This window comes from Phasianus colchicus, chromosome 2 (genome assembly GCF_987193195.1).
Source record: "Phasianus colchicus chromosome 2, bPhaCol1.hap1.1, whole genome shotgun sequence".
Lineage (NCBI taxonomy): Eukaryota > Metazoa > Chordata > Aves > Galliformes > Phasianidae > Phasianus > Phasianus colchicus.
Window position 1 is genome coordinate 46,438,588 of NC_143437.1, and position 24,065 is coordinate 46,462,652.

At 39.8% G+C, this 24,065-nt stretch overlaps 1 protein-coding gene across 6 annotated transcripts in view; it reads left to right on the plus strand.

Moving 5' to 3' along the window:
* Positions 1 to 211: 211 nt before the first annotated feature.
* GRM1 (glutamate metabotropic receptor 1) overlaps positions 212 to 24,065 on the plus strand; it is a 179,622-nt gene continuing 155,768 nt past the window's right edge. For 2 of the 6 annotated variants that reach the window (XM_090135557.1, XM_031612275.2), the window contains exons 1-2: positions 212 to 588; positions 1,909 to 2,782. In XM_090135557.1, coding sequence (XP_089991683.1) covers positions 2,017 to 2,782 — 766 coding nt within the window. In that variant the 5' untranslated portion in view covers positions 212 to 588; positions 1,909 to 2,016. Of the gene's footprint in view, positions 589 to 1,908; positions 2,783 to 3,575; positions 3,760 to 24,065 lie in introns of those variants that run through there. The other 4 variants (XM_090135558.1, XM_031612282.2, XM_090135555.1 and 1 more) reach the window with 4 other exon arrangements.

The following is a 24,065-nucleotide window of genomic DNA, read 5'->3' on the forward strand; positions in this document are numbered from 1 at the left end:
GTCTGAATTATGATTATTCAATCTGGTATTATTTTAATCTGACATGCCTCTCACGTGCCTTTACGGAGGCTCATCTTGACCTGAAAACTGGAATCTCAAATGCCTTTCTCCTTACAGGTGATTTGTCCTGTTGCAATACATTTATAAATATGTATCTATATTTATTTTCGTAGTGACAGCCTGGCTGTTAGGTTCCCCAGTGTGGTCTCAGTCCTTTCCGAGTGCCAGTCCCTTGCTTTGGGTTTGTCTAATTGTGGCGAGAAGATAACGAATAAAGAGCCGCGGGGGGAGAGACCAACACCTCCCCGCGGCGGCTGCGTGCTCCGGGTGACGCCTCCTCTTTCGCTTCCAAGACAATAGCCGAAGAAATTAAGGAGGGGGAGAAAATGCCCGATCCCGCCGTGTGAGATAATGGATGAGCGCGGGGTGACCTGTTTTTTTCCTTGCGGTGGAGCGGTGCTGAAGACAGAGGGCACCAGCGCCCAGCCCACAGCCGTCGCCCCGCCGCCAGCGCGCCAGCTCGGGGCGCCCGGGCAGCCGCCGGTGCCTGCTTCGAGCGGGCGGCGAACGCCGGCCTCACCGCGCCAGGTACGCCCCGAGCCGCCCGCCCTGCGGGGAGCTGCGGACCGGAGAGAGCGAGGGGCGGCCGGGGAAACCCCCCGCGGGCAGCGCGGCTCTGCCCCGAGACTCGGCTGCCCCGCAGCGTGTAGCCCCGCCGCTGCGGCGGCACCCGCACCTCCGCGCGGTGCTGGGAGGGCAGGTCGGGAGGGCGGCCGCCGTGCCTCGGGCTTTGTGTTGCCGTGTCGGTGTGGCGAGGTGTCGGCGTATCGTCGTATCGCTGCGCCTGACTGTGCGTGCGGGAAGACAGCTACGGCTCCAGGCGGCTCCAGGCGGGGGCAGAAGTTTGGGGGAAGCGCCCGGCGGTTGGGTCGGCGGTGGCGGGACCGGGGCAGCGGAACGACGGGACGGCGGGGACCGCGGGACGCCTGGGGAGCGGCTCCAGGGCGGCGGGATGGGGCGCGGGCGGCGCGGATGCCGGGGCGGCGGGAGCCGAGGCTGGGCTCGTTGCTCCTGTCGCCGGGCGCTGTCCGTGGTGCTGACGGCGCCGCCGCGCAACAGGGACCGCTCTCCGGCTGCCTGGAGGCGGAGGCCGTTTCCGCGGTGCTGGAGGCGGTGGCCGTGCCGCCCGGCCCCGAGCACGGCGCGGAGCCTGCAGGCACGGTCGCCGGGCTCGTCGGCTCCTCTCGCCCGAAGGCTGCCTGCGAGGCGTGCCGGCAAAACGTAGCAGGACTTTGCCCGCTGTTGCCGTAGTAACTGGAGTGTTTTCCCTCGGGGCAGGTGTGTGTCTCTGGTCGGAGTACAGCTTTGCTCCTGACAGGCGGAAAAGTTAAGCTAAAAGGGACCCCTTTCTTCTCCTCTCCGCTGACCTTTAAATGACATTTCCCGCCGGTGGCAGAGCAGAGCTCTCGCTCTCTCTTCGTCCCTTTTTTTATCTCGGGAGAGGAAATTCCCTAGCTGAGGACGTGAGGATGGTGCCTTCGGACGGCAGTAAGGAGAGAGGGGCAGCGCTCGGCACCGCGTCCCTGGCTGGGGAGGGCTGTGCCGCCTCCCGGAGCGCCGAATGTCCCGCCAAACTTTCGGCTGTGCCGCGGGCGGGGCGCGGAAAGGCGCGGCCGCCTGGGCGGGAGAGGCGGGCTCAGGAGCGGTTCCCATAAACAGACACAGGGGAGTGTGGCAAGGCAAATAAACACACACCTTAATTCCTCTTGAAACATGCTTCCAAGAGCCTTTACCGGAGCTAACTGCCCTACGAAAGCATTGACCTCCTCGAACCGTGCCGCTCTGTTGAGCTCTGATTTGACGTTGAATCCCCAATGAGCGTTTCATACCCCGTTTCTGTGCCACCAGGTTAAAAGTCACTAGGATGACAGCTGCCTGCGCACCCTCGAGAGTTGTGCGGTGAGACGTGGCTGCGATGGTATTAGGAGCAACCCGAGAACCGGCGGGGGGCAGCGGATGCCGTTCCGTACATGTGCTCACAGCGTACGCAGCCAAGAGGATCCCATCGGAGCCGTAGCCCCACCGCGGACAGCACCGTGCACCGCAATGACCGCTGTGCTGCCTCTCGTGCTGCCTGCGCTGCTGCTGGCAGGTGCCGCGCTGCCACCAGCTGCCGCCTCTGCGCAGCGCTCTGTGGCCCGCATGGACGGGGATGTCATCATTGGTGCCCTCTTCTCGGTCCACCATCAACCACCAGCTGAGAAGGTGCCTGAGAGGAAGTGTGGGGAGATCCGGGAGCAGTACGGCATCCAGCGGGTGGAGGCCATGTTTCACACCTTGGATAAGATCAACGCTGACCCAGTGCTGCTGCCCAACATCACGCTGGGCAGCGAGATCCGCGACTCCTGCTGGCATTCCTCGGTGGCCCTGGAGCAGAGCATTGAGTTCATTCGGGACTCACTCATCTCTATCAGGGATGACAGGGAGGGCGGTGGGCGCTGCCTCTCCGACTCACAACCGCAGCCCCCAGGCCGCCTGAGGAAGCCCATTGCAGGAGTCATTGGCCCTGGCTCCAGCTCGGTCGCCATCCAGGTGCAGAACCTCCTGCAGCTCTTTGACATCCCACAAATTGCCTACTCTGCCACCAGCATCGACCTGAGCGACAAGACTCTCTACAAGTATTTCCTCCGTGTGGTGCCCTCTGACACACTCCAAGCCCGCGCTATGCTTGATATTGTCAAGCGTTACAACTGGACTTACGTGTCTGCAGTGCACACTGAAGGTGGGTCCAGGGGGAAGGTGGGAGCCCACAGTGCCTAACCACTGCCCAGGAGAAGATGGGTTCTACCTGGGCTGAGTTGGGACCCTGTGGTGCTTGTCCAGGGGGTCCTGTGGAAAATAGGGAGCAGCAGGGCTGTTCTGTAGGGTTCTAATGTAAAGATGTTGACCTGAACAATGTGTTCATAGTCAACAGATATCCTTCTTTTTAAAAGTCTTATATCAAAAGAAAAGGTTGTTTTATAAAGGAGCATCAGCTTATAGGTGGGCTGGGTGGACCAACATAAATTACGGAAATTATTTGTTCTTATAGAAGGCAAACTCTTGTGATAGATTACTGTGGCATTTCTATAGTCCAATTATGGACCCCAAAATGGGATTTTCAAGTATAAAATTGCAAAGCTGATCTTATTATTGTTGTAATTGTGCAGCTGTTCTCTTTACCTGAGCATATATCTGCTGTGGATTTGATTTACGATTCCCCCCCTGGTTACAGAGCTGACTCCACACCTTTTCTTCTCACAGAGATGGCTCAGTAAAAAGTGTGAAGAGCATACGCTCTTATTAATAAAGAAAGAAATCTCCAGTAAGATTTGCATATACAACATGCAAAGATGAATTGGATTAAACCGAATACTTAAGACATAAAAGTGCTGCAATTCTGAAAAAAAAAAAAAGCATATGTAAGAACAGGAAGCAATGACCTGACATTTGCAGTTCATTTTATGCCCTGTCACAGATGAGAAAACGAACTGCTGGAAGGAGTGCAACACGAGCTGTTAGGATTCCTTACTGCTGACAGATAGGATTAGATGTTGTGCCAGGATGGGGTGAAAAATAAACATCGAGGGGGTGAATTATGTGTGGATGCAAACTGCCGAGCTCCACTTCATGCACTTCTGGGGAGCTATGAGCTCACCCTGGCTGAGAGCTGCCTGAGGGGATCTGCTCGCTCCCTGCAGACACAACTCCTTAACGCAGGTAGGATTTATCTCTTTAGGAAAAAAATATATATATAGCTTCTGAAGGTTATTTGTTCATTCATTTTTAAAAGATCATTGTAAGTAGTAATTTAATCCATTGCTTGCAAGAATTTTTAATTCCACATCTATTTTTACAATAGTTGGTGACTGAGGAAAAATGGTTGTTGCAAGATATTTTTGCAGGATTTAGATTGATACTTTTGAAAATAGTGGATCAGGTCTGCCCCACAAGGTAACAATCTCCTCTTAGGAAACGTCATGAGGATTTTGCAGATTATGCAGTTCAAGTTACATATTTGCTTTTTTTTTTTTTTAATCTGTATCTGCCATACCCTTATTGTTAGAGTGAGGCTGCAAATCCCACTGCAAATATACATAACAAACCTCAACTTCTTTGTTTCTTCCAGGAAGATGTCATTAACCCCATGGCAATTGCTGATGGGTGGATTCCAAAGGCTTTTTTTTTTTTCCTTTAGTAGACATGAAATTAGTAGACATGAAATAGCTGTGAGTTATTGCAGTTCTGTTACTTGAAATCCTGCGCATTTGCAGTGAGAGCTGCTTGCTGGTATGTTAAAGGTGGGATAACTCTGCACAGAAAACACAGAGTCACTCTGAGTAATACTTTGTGAATAGGAGCAGCTCCATCCATGCTATGTTTGGAAATAGAGGGACAAAGTGTAGTTAGAAACATTCCTCCTCCACACTTGCTTATTGGCCTCTGCAGCGTCTTAATAGTGGGCTGAAACAATTCTGGGGTCTCACTGGTTGGGGAATCACATCAGTGAACGACATGAAAAATGGGACCACTTCTAGGAAGCATGCAGGTTGAAGTTGTGAAGAAGTTTCATTTTCAGAGTACTTCAGGTCTGATCTGACCACCTCTTGAGAGCTGCAGAGCTGCCGTTTCTGCCCAGTCCCTCACTCTCACAGGGCCTTGCAGCTCAGTGTCTACAGGCACCCAGCCACAAGGAGATGACATGAGACCACCAGCCTATGGCCTGTGGCAGCCAGCAGTGCTCTGTCAGTGACAGCCCAGAGCTGACCTGAACATCTCGGCTCCTCCATTCCCCTTCCTTTGTTCCCATACACTAGATGGAGCTATCTGAATGCCCCAAATGATACTGGTCTGCTGCAATGAAGTACTTCTAATGAAAATCAGAAATAAATGCCGCACAGTTCGGTGCCAATTTTCTTATCACGGAGCCACAAGAATCAAAAGATTAAAGTCACCCAGCCTGTGGCATGATGTCTTTCAAATAGTTCCCAATATCCTTCTTTGCCTGTGATCTGAAGACCACTCTTCTTGTGTTAAAGCCATTATTGGTGACCACATTCACCTGTATACAGTCTCTGTGCACTAATACATGATGTTGCATGGTGTTCTTTTTGCACCATTGTTTATTAAGGTATATAAATGCTGCACTTGATTAGAAACTTGTTAGTGAAAAAACCTATTTTCAAAGGCCTGCTTAGCTCCCTTTAGATTAAAACTGACACACAGAGCTCCACACTGCAGAACAAACAAAGGCAAGTTACTATGTCTGGTTGTTATGTATCTCAGTTGAGCATACTTACACATGGTGAGAGCACATTTATTTCAGAGTAGGCAGCAGTCATGAAATGATGTGAGAAATCTGTGCGTCTGCCTGTGGAAGACTGTGTGACTATACAGTAGCTGCAAGGCATTTTCAAGACTATTGTTTTTTTAAGGATTTTTCAAAGGTACTTCAGTGTTGGAGTACTTGGCATGGGTACATCTTCTCAGCTCCTAGGCTTGGAAGGCATCCTTATCTAGAAATGCAGATAAGTGTCTAACTCCAGGCCAAGGCTTCATATGGAAATCAAAGCTCTTAAAAACACACGAGGACACACATGAAGTTGGGCACAACTCTACGGGTGTTCCTGAATTCAGGTCATGTTCACACATATTGAGTGTGATAAGGGCTGTTTCCAGAAAGCACAGGGCACTTATTAGATTGCTGCGCATTATACTAGCTTCCCAGACCTTTAAGATGCCTACACACTAGCTGGTTCCCAGCAGAGCCTCCAAAAAATCCCTCATCTTTATCCAAAGGACGGAAGAGATGATGGTATAAGAAGCCTTTATATGACCTCATTTTTCAAGGAGGTCACTTCAAAATAAGAAAATAGAAATAGTTAATGCTTGGGCCTGAATTTTCTTTTCAATCACTGGCCTTACAAAATGTGTGCAAGATTTTTGGTTTTGTGGACAGATCTGTTTAACTACTGACTGTGTGCTATTTATGGACTATTTTTGCATTTTAGTGTACAAACACCCCTTTACAAACAACATTTAAATTCCAGCAGGTTAACACATGGACTTGGTAGAAATATCTTTGGAAATGGACCATTTAGTTAATTGCATCAAATTCAGATTATTTAGAGGTTTATTTTACTGATAGCACCAAGATATGATCAATTTGTCAGATTTGTGTCATAAGGCTTGAAATTAACTATGACAAAATAAGGCAAAACTGTAAAAACTTTCCTATCAATTAGACAGCAATGTATTTAATTATCTTTGCAGTGATTTTTTTATAACCTGACTACCACACACTGTGTTATAGCAACATACAAGAAATTCATATGCACGGTTATAGATACATGTTGGAATGAAAGTGGTAAGGAGTAGACCTTGCTATTCATTGCAGATCTCACAGAAAAAAAAAAAAATCTTTTGTAGAACTCACTGAAGTAGCTTTAGATGTGCTAGAAAATAATACTCCCGTTTAAAGGTAAGTGGGGCAGGATCCACCAGATGGTTCAAAAGAATAATTTTGATACAATAAAATTGCTTTATTTCTCACAAGGTGTTCTTACAAGCTATTTCTAATAATGGTTTATCATTAATTTCTTGGTGTTACTAGATGATTGGTACTTCTCAGTTGGTCAGGCAATAGTGAACAGCAACTTCAATTCCTATGCTTGAAATTTCAGAATTTACCAATATTTCTATCAGTAGCCATAAAAATTTTCATAACCTCATGAAGTGTGAACTGTGCCTGAGATATTTGCTCCCAAATACATTCTCCTATCTATTTTTTTTCTCCATTTTAATAGCTTCACCTATCATCATCAGAGGCTTTCCGATAGGGAAAAAGGAGAGAAAAATGTCCTAAGAAGGACAAATAGTAATTTAAAAACAGGCAAGGACTAGAATTCTCCCTGTATTGGACACATTAATTATATTTATTACAAGGTGTTGTGCTAGGAGAATCACTTACATTGATTGATGTTGACAAAAATATTGTGTGCGACCAACACTACAGAGGATCAAGAGAAATTCCTTCTGAAATATATATTGCTTTGCAGTACTCCTAAATTCACGAATAATCAAAGTTTTCAACTGCACAACTGGCAGCTACATGAGTTAAATCACCTCAAAAAACTCATCTAACTTCTCAGTGCCTGACTTCTCAGCAATATTACTGGAGTACATATTTATCAGTAGACTCTGTGGGTTCATTTGTGCTTCACTTCAGGTTTTTTGTTTTTTTTTCCCTGAATTATTCCCCTGTTTTCAGATTTGAATGTTCCATACTCCTTGTAAATTCCTGCAGGATTCTTGTCTCAGTGAAAACTGTTTTAAAAAAAAGTAAAACAATTCAGATGACCTCAAAAACCATGTGAAAATACCTCCATAATAATTCCTTTGAACTATAGTTCACAAGATGAAGGTGGTTATTCTTAGTTTTCTCAGACAGAAAAATAAAAACTGTATCAAAGTGTTATAAGTAGGAATAGTGTGATCCATTGAAAAAGAATCTTCAGGGGTCTGATGAGCCACTGAATTGGTAGCTGCAGTAGGAGCTACAAGAATGACTGCACTTGCCATACACAACCTAGAAAAATACCGCTCGAAGTCACTGCTAACTGGTGCTCAATGACCTGTGTGAAAAACCACTGTGATTTCAGTACATTTTCTGGGTGGCAGGTGTTCACAGCATAGGCCACCATCACAGATGGCACTAATTAACACCTGTGCTGACAGTCTGATGGGAATGGCCAAACACTGGTCAGACACAAACTAGAATAGCTTTTCAGCTAAGGAAGCTATCTCTCCATCTCTTCGCTAAGGGAATTGTTTATTGTGAAAAATAACTTCTTAGCTGAGAATCATAGAGTCATAGAATCATAGAATCACAATGTTGGAAACGACCTGCAATATCATCTAGTCCAACTGCCCTTCCATTACCATTGCTACCATAAGCTACTAAACCATATCTCGTAGCTTCTCATCCAGACACCTCTTGAACTCCATTAGCATCTAGGGAAACATTTTATGCTAGTCCTTCATCAGTGGGATGAATATTAAAAGTAATAAGAGCAGGGCACACATAGAGCACACCTTCACAGCTACCAGGTGAGAAGCTGCCAATGGACCTTTCCTGTGTGAATTTGACTAATGCCTTTTTGCATCTGTTTGTATACCTTTCTCTCTGGAGTCTTAACAGTGAATTTTATTACACAATTGCATGTTGTGTGAACAAGTATTTCCTCTTATTTACTTACATTTGTTCCTTACCGACTACATTACATTCCTACGTTTGTACAAAACTTCTTATCATTTGTTAATCCTCATGATTCTGTTCTTCTGATTTTAGCAGGAAATGTGTGGGTAACAGTTGTATGCATTGTTTGAGGTAGGCTACACCATGGTTAAATTCAGTCATGAAGGAACTTGTTCTGTACTGCTCTTGCACCTTTCCTGATAAAATTCTACTGGTCCACTACCTTTTTGGCTCCCAGAATGCACTGAATGGATGCCAACAGAAAATACTTTTAAATGACCACAATACCTTTTTCTGAAAAGGTAAAGCCTAGTTCATAGGCCATCATACACAGTAGTTTCCTCATGTGTGTTACTCCACATTAATTAACGCAAAATTTATTTCCTATCCTTTTGTTCCTGTCTGTTAGCCAATTCTTAATCCATAGCAGGACATTCTTTCTAATCAATATTACCTCTGCTTCTGTGAGAACCACTACCGAGGGATCTCATCAAAAGTTCTCTTAAATTCCAAATGTTTTATAGTTACATATTCACATGGCTATTTGCTCCATCAAAGGAATCTAGTAAACTTCTGAGGTATGTACATAGAACACTCTGAAAGTGATGCCTCCTATTTATTTCAATGGAAACTGCAACAGATACATAGAGCACAATAACAGAATTTGGTAGAGCAAATTCAGTGATACGTCAGCTACAAAACACTGTTTTTCATAACGGTCACCACCATTAGCTATACATTTTTTGCCAGTGATGAACAAAAGCCTTCTAAAAATCAGCATCAGCAGAGGTACTCACTGTCACCACTGCTGAAATGCACCACCCACCACCTTACTGTGCTCATTCACTGTTTGGTTCCCATCAACGTTCAGCAGGGGTTGATGAATGCCTCTCTGCTGCCTTCTGTCACACAGCAACAAAATGTAGCAGAATATGGGTGGGTAGGTTCAACTTCAACTGCTGTACCACCAACATCTGCCTCTGATGCTGTGGACCTATAATCCTCATATTTTCTCTGTAAAAACTGTGTTGGTTCTTCTCTGATATGATGTATTTATTTAGTAGTATCAATACTGTTTTTGTTATTGTTTCAACCAGTTAGCTTTATATGGGAATGTCACAAGTCTTTTATTTATTGGGTAACCCTCCACACTCTAAACACTCTAAATTTTCTTAATGATTAAATCTGATATATAAAATAACTTTTTCCACTTTACCGCTGCCAATCTGTTTTGGTACTAAGGCCAATTAAATTGGCATTAAAGTACCATAGCAGAATTCTGCATGGAAAATAAGCTGGTCTTGGCAATTTGTTAAATTCATCGTACGGATTTGTTATAAAATATTGATACTCTGAGACAGCTGTTTAGACTTGTCCTACAGAAGAAATGACCTTTCTATGAGGACTATCCTATCTCCCTTCACAGACAGTGTAGATCCAGACAGCTAATTTAACTTTTCTGCTGTGGTTTTATCTTCCCCAAGTGCTCTTTTTATGTATCTGGTTATCAGTGGATATAAGGCAAGTTTCTCATTTCTGGAATATTTGCAGAATGGTGGATTATTATATTTTATGTCTTTGTGTCTCAAAATTGTTTCATATTGTCTTATTGTGGTTTTATGTTTCATTTGCCAAGGTATTCTCTGTTCTCATTCCCTCATTAAGACAAAATTTCCACTTGTTAATTTTTTATTTTTATTTTTTAGTTTTATTTTAATAGCTTTATGGAGCTTACTTTTCTGTTTTGTGCTGGCTCTTTGATCTTTTTGGAGATATGGTGATTGTTTTTGAGCAGTGGTATATAGAATTACTCACAGTCTCTTACCTGTATCTAAGTCATTTCCACATGATTTCTTAGGATTTTGATTTCTTAGCTGCTCCTTTTAATTTCCTTGAAATCGGATTTCTCTTTTTTAAAAAAGATAATTTATTTTGTTTTCAATTAAATATTACCATTACCAATTTTTATTTCTCTTGCATCTTTTTCATACCACATATGTCTAAATTTCAGTCACAATTACAGATTTTTTGATACTTAGGTTATAATAAGGCCTTTTATACTGCTCTAGGCTAACTCTTCTTTTGTGAGCTCAGTGAGAAAATGAGGCAACATACACATGAAAAGGAAATCTGAACACAGTATGTAAGATTTACCTTCATTTTCCGTACCTAACCTGCAGTCTGGAAGCACTACATACAGAGCCAATGTGTCTGTACCGGTCTGTGACACGTGGAGTGCTTTTTAATGAAAAATACTATGTATGCTCTCACTTCCTCTTGTGACATCATTCTATGCCACTACCTGGATGGCATTTAAACAAATCAATTGGTTAAAGGATTCCTGCATTTTATTAACTGGCAGGAATGATTTATAAATCCCTTTTAAATTTGATAGAAATGTTGTAAGGATAGGCATTTGACAGCTCTGAAGACAAAGCAGAGCAGATTATGTCCTGTGCTGGTGCAGAGGGTAAGTGTAACTGTTGGGCTTCCAATGAATCCTCATTGAAGTTAGCTGTTGGTCCTCTGTTTGAGATCATTGGATCCTGAATGGGGATTAACATGGCTATCGTATATTTACAGGTTATGGGAATTATATTCCTCAGAGAACACTTACAATCCAGGGCTTATGAATCCTTTGTTAGAAGCATCTCATAATTATCAAAAATAGTGTAAAATTGTGTGAAGGCAAATTGTGTGCCGGATTTGCATAGATATTAGAACATATTCATATGCATAATTTTTTCCTTCCAACTAGAAGGAAAACCAGTCTGGGTTCCACAGAACATCGAAGGTCTTTTCCAATACAGAGTAGAATATAAAAGATAAATTTGTAATAATTGTTGGGAATTGAGAAAACATTTCAGACAAATATATGAGTTTTTTCTTTTACCTGCATGGTACCTGGTGGAGAGGCTTGAGTGCAAGGAAATTTGGCATGTAGACCGTAGTAGCAGTTGTATTAAGTGCTGGGTACTGATAGATGGTAATCCTCTTAGACAGAAACGTACTTCTCTGACTGCAGGCTCTACCTGTTTAATTTCAGTCTCTTGCCCGAGCAGCAAGAAATTAAATATTGACAGTGATGCAAAGGAATGCTACATTATCATCATAGCTGAAACTGGTGGGATGATTTGAGAGGCTGAAAAATTGAAATCCATTACCACTGAAGTGGGTAGAATAGGTTATTGCCATGGGCCAACAGCATTCTCTCAGATGTTGCTCTTATTTTTCAGGACACAATCCCATGGGAGCATGAACATATATTTGGGATCAGATTAAAAATTCCACAGATATGTGAAGTGCTGAGTGGGGACAGTCACTCTGCTAGAACAGAAGTTTTCAAGATGTTGGGAAGGGGAAAGGAGACAGGCAGGAGCCTCACAAGCCTGGATATTACACAGCCACAGAACACCAATCAGTAACTTTAACTAAGTCATGCGCCTTTTCATTAGTGTTGTTTTCTTTCTCCTCAAGGCACCTGGATTAGGGTTCTCAGGTGTCACTTCTTTCTCTTGTAAAAAAAGGATTAGCCTTTCTCTTTCATGTGGTTGTCTACCTGAGCCAAACCAATTTGCTGCCAGATTTCTGCAGGGCTCCAACATCCAGCAGCTCTGTCTGCACGTATTAAGGGACAGTGCCTGTGGCTGTTATTCAGCACAGGGCTGGAATTCTCCTCCTTCCCAAACAGTGCTAATCTGTAAGTGGAATTACAGGAACGATGAGAAGACTTTCCAGGAGCTTCTGAATTTGTCACTGATCTCAGAATGAGATGGTCAGTATTCTCTTAAACCTATCCCTAAACATGTCCATAACTGTGTGCTCCACTGCTGGCATCCTGCAAAAGGTGGCATAAAGATGTAGGGAGTCTGAGTCTGGCACATGAGGAGAGTGATATTCAAGACTGATGTTATGAAGCTGAGTGAGACGATGAATATTGATTTAAATCTATAATGGAACAGGCAAAATGGTCAGCATTGGGTTGTGCCAAAAATCCAAAAGCAAAAGACAGGTGAGCTATCCCAGACAACTCCAGCTACCAAGACAGCAAACTCCAGAAAAATAATAAGATGGTAATTCAGGATTCAGCTGACAAAAAGTTATAATTAAATTATAGCCAATCAGAGCGACTCTTTGGGGAATAGTTTACATACCAACTTGATTTTATTTCCTGATGAAAGTGCAACTGAGGAAGCTAAATGTAACTGTTCAGATTGAGTGTGTCAGACTTTTATAAGGCAATGAATTAGTATCAAAGGTTATTTTGATTTTAAGAAGTAATATACAATATTGGCAAAACCGACATCAAATAAATTACAGCTCAGAACACCGACCTCAGTAAGTGGGGAGCAACCATCAAATGAGGTCATTTTAACAACATTGCGTAGAGATCAACGAAGGGTCTAATGCCTCACTGTCTTCATAAATGATATGAAACACATCTCTGCTGACAAGATATGGATCTGTGAGATGATAAGTAATGGGGAGAAAAGGAAACATTCAAATCTCTTGGTAAATTAGGCCCAATCTAAGAAAATGTATGCTAGTACAGTCAAATGCAAACCATATATGAAGGATTAAGGCATGTGTGCCACTTGCACTTAAGTCCTAAATGTGATATACAGTTACAGAGGATCTGCTTTCAAAAAACAACTACAACAACAAAACAAACAATAAAGCCCACCAAACCCTAAAAAATCTACTGCAGAGTATGAAAAGCTTGTGTAACACTTGGGAGACTGGGAACTTCACATCCTCATAGGGATTATTATGATTAATGTTGCTGTTGTCTTTTCAGTGCCATTATCAATATTTTGAAAGGAATTTAAAATATTGGAAAGGGGTCAGGATGAAATGATTTGTGGGATGAAAACAATGCCTTATCAAAGGAATCTGAAACAGCTTATTCCATATGATTTGTCAAAAGAGAGGTACAACCTATTTTATAAAAACAATATTTAATTTCCTCCAAGCAAACAAAACCAATAAGAAATAAATTGTTCGTCTTAATGGTTAAAAGCATAGCAAGTATCATCTGCTGCTCAGTGAACAAATGTGTACTTTTGAAGATGGTTGACCACTGGGACAAATGACTAAGGAAAATGATGCATGTTCGGTCTTCTGATGTTGTCTAACCAAAATGTGCTGCAGACATTTCAGAACAGTTTTATTCAAATGCAAGTCACTGGGCCCAGTGCAGTGTTATTCTGAGTGAATCCATGGGCTTGCATTACACAGGTGGTGTGTAGATATAAAGAGCTGAGGTCCTTTCAAGCACCAAATTCTAATTATTTATTAATACTTCTGATTATGTAAGCAGAGAAGAAAAACATTTTAAAAGTAGCTTAACATTCATGAGTTCACTCATGGTCTCAGCTGCCTCAGAAAATTAAAAGTATCTTATGCTGTAGATACTAATTACATAGGAAAGAAATTCAGGACTAAATAACCTCCTTAGTCAAAGATAGTTCACTATTGCAATTTGTGTGCATTATTTTGAGTGTATATTTGTTCATTTACTAGCAGTTGGTGCTTTTTAATGCATTTTACCATTTACAGAGATCTTTTTCTATACTATTTTTGTTTGCTGGTTGAAAATTCCAGTTTTCATGCCAATTTTATACTGGCCTTGTTCTTTTTCCTGTGTCATAAATGTTGTCCTTTGTGACTGTAGAAAACAACAAGTTTTTTAAAAGAATGCAGTGACATTTTTCTCATGACCTCATTAATTTGAACACTACTTTGAATTTAAAATGATATAATTCATCTGGCAGGACATGCAAAATACAATAAACAACAAACCAAAATGTGTGGAAGAGTACAAGAAATTTGGTAATTAACATTTTTACCCATCAATTTTTCTAGAAAGGAAAGCAGTAGTGAATTTTCTGTAGATTTGCTATGAAAATATAGATGACAGTGTTTTTTGGATGTTTCTAAACATCTATAATTTATTACAGATGCTATTGTTTCATGCAAGAAACACATTAATAGGCTCTTACAAGGCAATTTTGAGTACTATTGTGTTTGAAAAATCAATGTCTTTGTTACACCTACTTGCACATTTTCTGCTGGGTTCCGTATACGTGGAAAAGTGTATTCCACTGTTTGTGTAGCTGTGGTGTTGCCTTTGAAGTGTAAAGCAGAGTTGTGCTGGTGCTACAAATATCTTGAGACACATCACTGCTTTTTATAGCTCATACCCTAAGGATATATGGATAATGAAACGCTCTTTAAAATTCTGGCTATACATCTGTATTTACACTCAGACCTATGATTCTGCCTTAATGAAGTCAATGGGAGACTAGCTTTTGACTGAAATTTAGCTATAAATCTAGCTCTACAGGGAGATCCGTTAAAATGCAGAACACTCTTGCGTGATCCAAAAAGACATGTGAACACTGACTCAACTTTAAGAACATGAATTATGGAAGACAAGAATTAACTGTATACTTACAAGGCTTTTTTTTCTGAGGATTGCTCACTTCACAGAAGTGCCCAATGCCTTACTAGTTTAGGCACAATGTGCTTTGAGTCACATTAAAAATGGGCTTTCTATGGATAAAATGAACATTTTAAAGCCTACTAAAGATCTGTGTACAGGGTTAGGCTATAGGGGGACCATATGGCCTCTGAATTTTGCATTTCATAGGATGATGAAAACTGATGAGCGGATTTATTAAAGACTGCAGCCCACTGGAGAAAAAGGACAATATTCTGTATGTATTGTTCTGAAGAGACAGGTAGAAGTTATTTTCTGCTCTCTTTCTTAATTTAAAGAGGAATACTGAAATAACTGATCAGTTTGGCCATCTTTTTAGCTTTGTAAATGAAAGGTCAAGGTAAAAAGACAGTTAACAATGCTGAAACTTCATTGCACCTTCCCATTTGAGAATTAGAATTCTTTTTCTTTTTCTGCCCATTTGTTAGCAATTGGGTTACATTAGGGTGAGTTTCCCCTGGATTTTTTTTCCTCTCCCATTTTTAATGAATACATTTTATTAACTGTGTTCTGATTTGTATGTGCTTAGTTTCACAAGTTCATACAAGACTTTTGTTGCAATCGATGCAGGAAAATAACATACAGAGGAGAAAGAAAAGGAATTATTTCTGTGTCTCTACCACACAAAGATTTCTCCTGTCAAAGGCTGCTGTCTTTTTGGTATTCCCAGCTTCCATACAATAGTACCAATTTTGTCATCTTCCAAGGAAGCTGTCTTAAATTGTCTAGCCTTTAACAAATACTAACTCAAGTTAGAGAACACACAATATTTTGTGAATCATTTAAGAAAATTACAAATTGCAGGTCATATTCAGAATATGCACTGTGTATGCTTCATTGTTCAGTAGGCAGATTTCATTGCATACACAGCAGAACATAAAAGGTGGCTGATGCAGGAATGGCATAAAAAAGAGCAGTGGTCTGCCTTGTTTTGAGGATAAATTTATTGAAGAGACTCTTGTAGAAGTTTTTGAATCTGCTGAATCAACACCTTCCAAAGGAGAGAACTTTCTGTAGGAATCTTCTATGTAGCTCTGCCTTTAGCAGTGTCTCATCGTCCTTCTCATAAAAATCACAGCCTGCACCTGTCTTTATCAGCTTCTTCTAGTCTTTTCTTCAGCTCCCTCTCCCATTACACTACCACCAAAAACACTTTCTGAAAATCTCAGTTGACTATTCTTTTCAAAAGCTATTGCCTTCTGGAAAAGAACTTACGTATCTGAATATCTCTCTTCTTTAGTACTGTTCTTTTCATCTTTTCATTGTAAACCATTGTCTCACATTAATTTGAAGCACTAGATGTAAGTATCCTTGAACCATACAGAATTGATGATTCTATCCTCAGTCAGTGGGAAGTATATTTTCTATAGATTAGAAAAAAAAAAAAAAAAAAAAAAATCAATCTGAGCTGACCTGAAAACTTACTTTTTAGTCAGGGAAAGGTAAAAATCTGAGAACAGTGTAGTAGTCATTACAATTAGATCACAATTAACCTTTTATTATTGTAAGTTATTTTTATCTAAAAATAGAATTTGCTTTCAACCTGATTCCATTGATGTCAGTGGAAGATTTGCCACTGATTTCTGTAGGAAGTATTTTTGGATATAATTATTACAGACTTTCAGTTCAAATGTACGTGCCTATATATGTGAGGGAAAGGTCTAAGAAAAGAGGAATGCAGAGAGAAAGCCTGCATATTTTACTAATAGAAATGGTATTTTATCAGTCTGCCTCCTTCTTCTTTTTTTTTTTTTTTTTTTTTTTTTCTTGTAGAAGTATTCCAGAGTTGCATTCTAAAAAGTGTAAATCTTTACAAAGAATTTCTGCATGGTAATGCACATTTGAATTTCAGTCTCAGGGAAGCTTGACTTTATGCTACTACTAGTTATCTTTGTGACAAGGTTGCTGTTGCTTCAAAGAAAGGGAATAGGGTGTTTGGCATATTGTAACCTGGAACACCAATAAGCAAAGCATACATTTTAATAAACAAGAAGGTGGAGGTAATACACTCCTGCACACACAAATGTTTTACCCTTAATTTCTACAGCTGTGATTTCATTCAGAGCATATAAGTTATGCAGCAAGGAGTTCTGCTTCACTGCTAATTAGGGAATAGATCCAGTAGACAATGGAGATCCAAATATTATCCAGTTACATAAGGGAAACGAAAGAAATGAGGACATCCTACCCTACTCTTAACTCAGCTTAAAATAGTGATTGGATCTGCTGTAGAACAGGATGATTGATTCCTGTATTTATTGTACAAAAACTTTCTTTGGACAGCTGAAAATAAATTATTTCAGAATTAAAAATATATTATTCTGTAGTAGTTTTAATAACAGCTAGGGAGGGAAAAATTGTGGTTCTTATTTTACATTCTCTCTCTTGATCACAATAACTCAAAGGGATTCTGGGTTGTCTTATCCTCTGAAAAGACTAGAAAATCCATTTGGGAAGCATTACTGTCAAACTTTACACTGTTGCATTTCACAAGATTTTTTAAGGGTTCATTGGTCCATGTGGTGGGCTGACCCTGACCAGCAGCCAGACACCCACACAGCCATTTATTTGCTTCTCCCTGTCCTATGCCAAGGCATTGGTTAAGAATTGGAAAGACAAAAGTGAGAAAACTCGTGGATCAAGGCAAACACAGTTTAATAGATGCTGGAAAGTTTTAAAAACAAGTGAAACAAAGGAAGTTTCTCACTACTTCCTAGAGGCAGACTCATGCTCTACCAGTCTATGAACAGCAACCACCTTTGAAGCCCCAACACCCCTCAATATCAGTTGTTCACAGGGTGCTATGAAGAAGGTTAACAATATATCACTCAGACCCAGCACAGTTCAGCTCAGGAAATATTGTATTTCAGTAATTATGTCACTCTTCTAAGAGAAAGGTGTGGGTTTTTTTATCCTCTCATGTCAAAAGTGAAGCCATATTGTCCACTTCCCTGATGAGTGGTCTAAATACTGAACTGCTTGACTTGTACTTTCGTATCTGCAAAGGCCTCATTGAGTTTGTAACGTTGGCATATTGCACCTTTCAAAACTAACACATTAGAGTAAATAGCTGGTCAAATACTGAGAAGAGTAATATTATTTAATCTATATTTGCAACATAGAGTACTCTGAAGAACAATTCCCAGGTTGTATGTTTCTTGCTCAAGTATTTTGGATATTCATGTTAACAACTGTGCTGACAAGTTATGAGGACATGCTACAGCTAAGTGACATTTGCTACAGTAAGCTTGAAAGATTGTTCATTTTTAAGATATTACTAACTGTTTTAGAAACTGTCTATATGAGAACTGCAACTGTTTTGAAATAGGATACATATTTTAGGAATACAGAGTAGAGGCAGAGGTGTAGTTTTGGTGCCAGTTGAGTAAAAGGTTTCCCAAGATACCGCCCAACTCAAAATCATTTGATTTTTCAAGAATGTTCTTCATGGATTCCCTACATGATATAATGGTATGTATACAGAACCCATTTTAAAATCCAGGCTGGTAAGTTCCTTAATATGAATGCTTCTTTTGGAACACTGACCTAGAATTTGAATTTTTCTATAGTTAAAAGCTGCTTTGGGTTTCATGCTTTTTGTTCTTGTTTTTATATGAGTACATCTGAGTTCCTGAATAGTTCACTTTAAGTAACATCTTCCTATCTATCATTGTTTTGATAGCTACACCAGTTTTTCACCATTTTTAAAAATATTTTTAGTGCTGGATAGTATTACATTAGCAGTCATACTGTTGCCAAATAGAATGAAGCTAGTATGATCTCACTATTCTTATAGTATTTCACTTATTTACATAAATAAAAGAACAATTTTGTATATATATATAATCAGAGCATTACATTCTGTGTTTATGTATTATAATCTGCAAGACAATAATTTTATTCCATGATGGGATTTAATATCTTCTGTGTGGCATTTTTAGTTCCTGAGTTTATATTCATGTGTATTTACCTGCATGTTTCTTTGTTTATGCCCAGTTTATTGAATGACCTAGATCATGCTATATTAGTAACTTCTCTCCCAATCTTTCTGTCATTTGCAAATGTTATTGGTAACATTTTTGTATTGTTATTTTTTTCAGGTCATTGACTAATGTTAACTAGGTAAATCTAAGAACAGATCCTTGCAGGACACAATAAAAAGACTCAATCTATTAATATTCGTTCACTGCAAGCATATGGCAAAACTTAACATCCAGATTTTAATCTATTTTATGTATACAATACTGATTGTTATCATTCCAGGTCTATAGCAAATATATCATACAAAATGAAGGTAGATGTCTTGTCTTGTAGACATATATCTCTACTTCACTGGCATTATTACTTTTTATAACCAAAGTTTTAAATCCATTGATTATTTTAGATAACTGAATTTGAAAGGTCTGTTTCTACCTATCTGTGACTGGTACCCGTTACATTATACCATTCCTTTTTTTTTTTTTTTTTTTTTTTTTCTGATATCCTCAAGTTCCATGTCAGTTCCTGAGTCATATTGGCCAGAATGAGTGTCAGGCTGACAGATCCACAATTAATCAGATGAACTCACTTTTCCTTTTAAAGTATTGCACAACACTATTTTTTTTTGCAGTCCTCTGGCACTTTATGACTTCTGGCAGCTATTGAAAATCATTTCTAGTGGTTCAGAGAAGTCATCAGCCACTTCTTTCAAAAGTTGTCTGAGCACATCCATCTTAAAATGCGTGCCATTTGGAGCTGCTGCTTCATTTCCTTCTGAGCTGGAAATGGGAACTATCCATTCATCATCACCATCAACATCATCATTGTGTTCTGGTATGTATACATTATCTGTCTTTCTCAAAATACAGAATATAGAAACTAATTTAATGCTTCTTCCTGTTCTGCACATTCCCTTCTAGCAGTGACCCAAGATCATTATCTTTTATCAGCATTTCTTTCTTTCTTTACTTCTTTTCTTTTCTGCAGTTCCCAGCTTCTTGTATTTCTCTATTACCTTTTAGATTCTCAGACCACCAGTTGTAGCCAAGTAGCAGAGGTATGTTTTTATTCAGACTTGAATCTAATCAATTCTAAGCAAGGCACTTGGCTGGACAGGCTTTTTGGGAAAGGAAGGCACAGGTCTACTAGCCAGTTTGTCCATGTTGAGTCTGGCAGGCTGCTGTGGTTGATAACTTTAAGGGCAAGAGGTGAAGTATTAGACTAATGAGCTAATGCTGCTGAGCGCCAGCTCTTGAGGGTAGTGATAAGGTCTCCTGGGCTGCACATCTCAGAAATTGCCAGGAACAATCATGCTGTTACTCCAGAGCTTTCCTCCAGCTCTGTGTCCCAGGGACTCTCTTTGCTTTTAAAGCTTGTGCTTTTGGTAATTTTGAATCAGTTCCAGTAACAGAGCTACCTTCTTAGCAGGAGGCTGTTGCTGAGTGTAGTCAGAAGATGGCAAATATCTGATGTCGTTGCTCAGCCAGTATTTGAACCAGTTCAGACACTGGACCCAATTAGTTTACATTGAAGTGAAACATATTTTATTTCTCAATGATAGTAAATGCAGTAAATATCTCACAAGAAGTGTCTATTTCCCATGTAGTGTTATGATGAACCTCAACTCTGAAAAAAGAGAGAATAAAATAGTTAATTCTCCTACTGTTGTATATACCTACATGAACATACAGAATTGCTTCAGATGTTTTTATTTACATGTATATTCTGTTCATTACTTTCTGCTAACATGGATATCGTCTCAAAACAAAGGTATTATTTAAGAGAGGAGAAAAAACAACTAAACCACTTAAAGTCATCAAGATGAAAACAGCTTGTAGAGACCTCATAAAAAGTTAAGAAAACCAGATTTGTTTCTGTCTTTGACTTTCTTTAGATTTGCTAGATTATAGTGCAGGCATCATGTCAAAAGAGCAGCAGTGCTTATGAGAGAGCATTTATCAAGGGCTAACAAGAGGCTGAAGGAAAATTAAAATGGCATTACAATCTTATTCTTCATTAAAAGTGAAGTACTAAATTTTCCACTAATTCATTTTGACAGATATTATTCTGACAGAGCTGACACCTGTGACAAAATGTGATTAAAGTGGATGTAATTCAGGAAGCAATGCTTTAATTTTTTCCCTAGCTCTGTGATGTCAGTGACATACATAATTCAGATTTGAGTTTGTTTTCTTAAATCCATTTATCTTTGCATCATTACTTTTTGTTATAGGCAGATATTTACCTTCAGAAGTGGTGAAAACAGTAGCTTCTTAGATTACAGGCAAAATGAAGTAATTAATCTGATTAGCACTGTCATGGAAAACTGAAATATCTAACAATATTTCCTAGGCAATGTATGGTGACATGTTAAAGGATGACTTTTGTTAACAGTCTTTTCCATCTCAAGTTGGAGTTTTTTTCATCAATGATACAGTATCATCTTATTGTAAACATTAATAAGATTTAACAGAATATGGATTGCTATGGGGGGAGCTTTAGCAAGTTAGTTTCTTGTAAAACTTCAGTTGTAGCTGTCTGGAATGCAAGGTTGAAAACTAGGTTGGCAGTTGTGGTTCAGTGAGATATTTCAGATGTATTTCAGCAATATATTTCAGATATAATTGTCCCTCATGATGCCTTGTTTGCTGATCACTGAAATTTACTCTAATCTCTTCTGTAGCCAAGAAGTGCCCAGTGAAATTCATCATACAAAAAAGAGTTGAGTCCTGATCAAGATCCCACTACTTCTGAGCTTTTTTTTAAACATGTTCTAATGAGGCTTCAATACTTACTGGCTGAAAGTAATTCCAAGAAAAAATATCAACCACACCTGCTTTTGGCAATTTGTACAGGGCAAAAAGCTGAAAAGACACTGTATCCTTTAGAGACCAATGAAGAGATGTGGTTCTTCCTGGGCGCATGTATTAGCAGCATGCCACCAGCAAAGATAGTCCTGGTGCCAATAAGAAATTGGCCACTGATTGTCTTTTTGAGTGTGGTTTTCCCTCCCCACCAACAACCGAATGACTCTCAGCTCCTAGGGAGAATAGGGATGGAAAAAAAAGAGTCATCAGATGTGATCCCTTTTGCTACGGACAACTATGTAAAAAATATTTATTTTAGAAGACCCTGTATATTCATTCTTAAAATACATTTTTTACCCGTTTCTTTCATTTTTAATAATTGCAGTAAGTGTCAGGTAAGCACTATCTTCAAACATTATCGATGGAAAAATGATTAAATTTAGCTCTAGAAGAATCTAGTGGTTTACAGTTTTTATCAGAGCTTGTCTTGTTTGTTTTCTAATCTCTTTGTTTCATTTCTAGTAAATCGTACTGGTTTGATATGCCCTCTTTGTAAGCTAAGGCAGATGCAATAAGATGACTTGGAAATATTGTTATTCTATATAGTAAGAATTCTTGGAGGTATTATATAAGCCAGTAATCATCAATTTTATCAGCAATCATTTGCTTGAACCTCTGCTTTTAAAAACAAAATCCATAGAAATTCAGTTTCATGGGGCAAATTTTAGCCCTCATGTTGTCATTTAGTGTGCTTTCCAGTGACATATTAAGTCAAATTATTAAAGCTGAAAACCAAAGTCTGCCTAAAGTGTCTCCTTTTCATGATATGTTAATATGAATAACCAAATACTTTTCTGATTATTTTAAAACCTGGACAGATGTATATTATAAGACTGTACTTCCTTTGAAAATACCATAGCAATGAGAGAGAATGTTTTTAAGGATAAAATTAATCTTAGACACTAAATTTCATACATGTCAAATTCAATAGTTAACCTGTTGTTATGAATGAGAGAGACCACTGAAGAATCTCTCAAAAGTCTAAAAGATGTCTGTGTTCATACAAATTCGATACATGATCTTATGTTCACTATTGCCAAATATTTTGTAGTAACGACCATGCTTACAGTTGTGCCACTGATGCCTATAATCAGGTTGGTGTTTGAAGAGCAGCTTTCTGCATTTGTACCCACTCTCAAATGCAACAAAAACAGAACAAAACCCCCTGTGTAGGGCTGCAGTGGCAGCGGAGAGGCCATTGCACTGAAAGGATAGAGTGAAGGGAAGATGGTCCTTGATGGGCATCTTCTGCTCTCTCCATATGGGAAAGAAACAGCTTGGAATTCATTGCTTTGCATTGCTCATGGAAACTGTGCACATAATGGAGCTCTCATGTTCTTATTTCTCTGTATAAGCATCCTAGAGGTGTCTGAGTTGAATCCCTAAAAGAAATATGCAGAAATCAGTGACCAGAGGTTGTTTATAATTTTATTTATTAATTTTATTTAGTCTTTTATCCCTCCTGTCTATGTTGATTTTTTTATGTTTTTGTCATAAGAAAACATGTTGAATTGGGTACTTATTTAAAGGTGTCCTATAGGATCACTGCATCATAATCAGCTTCTCAAATGGGCAAGTGCATACAAGCCATACAAAATAATCAATTGCATGAAAAATTGTGCTAAGAAAGAGAACATTTAAAATGTGTGAAAAGGACATATCAGTGCTGTCTAAAGTGGAATGTGACTGGCATATCTCTTAGTTAAAAGGAATCATTAGCTTCTTTCTACGAAAGTGTAGGAAGCATATTTTTGTTCTCTTGGTAAAATCTTGGTAATGTATTAAAAACAATCAAATGTAACTGAAATGTCTTGCTTGTCTTGGAGGTTGTGTAAGACTTATGCAAAGGGTAAGGGTAAGACTCTCCACTTGTACTGATAGCTGGAGCTGTCACGACCCAGACACAGGACCTTGCGCTTGGATTTGTTGAACATCATGGTGTTCCTCTGGGTCCACTTCTCAAGCCTATCTAGGTCTCTTTGGATAGCATCAGGTGTGTCAACCACACTGCACATCTTGGTGTCATCCGCAAATATGCTGAGGGTGCTCTTAATCCCACTATGAATGTCTTTGATGAAGGTATTAAAGAGCATTGGTCCCAGTAATGACCACTGAGGGACATCACTTGTCACTGATCTCCATCTGGACATTGATTCACTCACCAATACTCTTTGGGTACAATCTTGCAACCAGTCCTTCATCCATCGAATGAATGGTCCACACATCAAATATATATCTTTTCAATTTGGAGAAAAGGATCTTGTGGGGGATTGTGCCAAAGGCCTTACTGAAGTCCAGAAGTTTCAGTCTTCTGAAGCTTAATTGCAATGCAGTATAGAGATAGTGAACTTTTGAGGGCATTTGCAGATAAATAAATAAAGAACAGGGAAGCAAGAAGATTATTCAGTATCATTAGCAACTG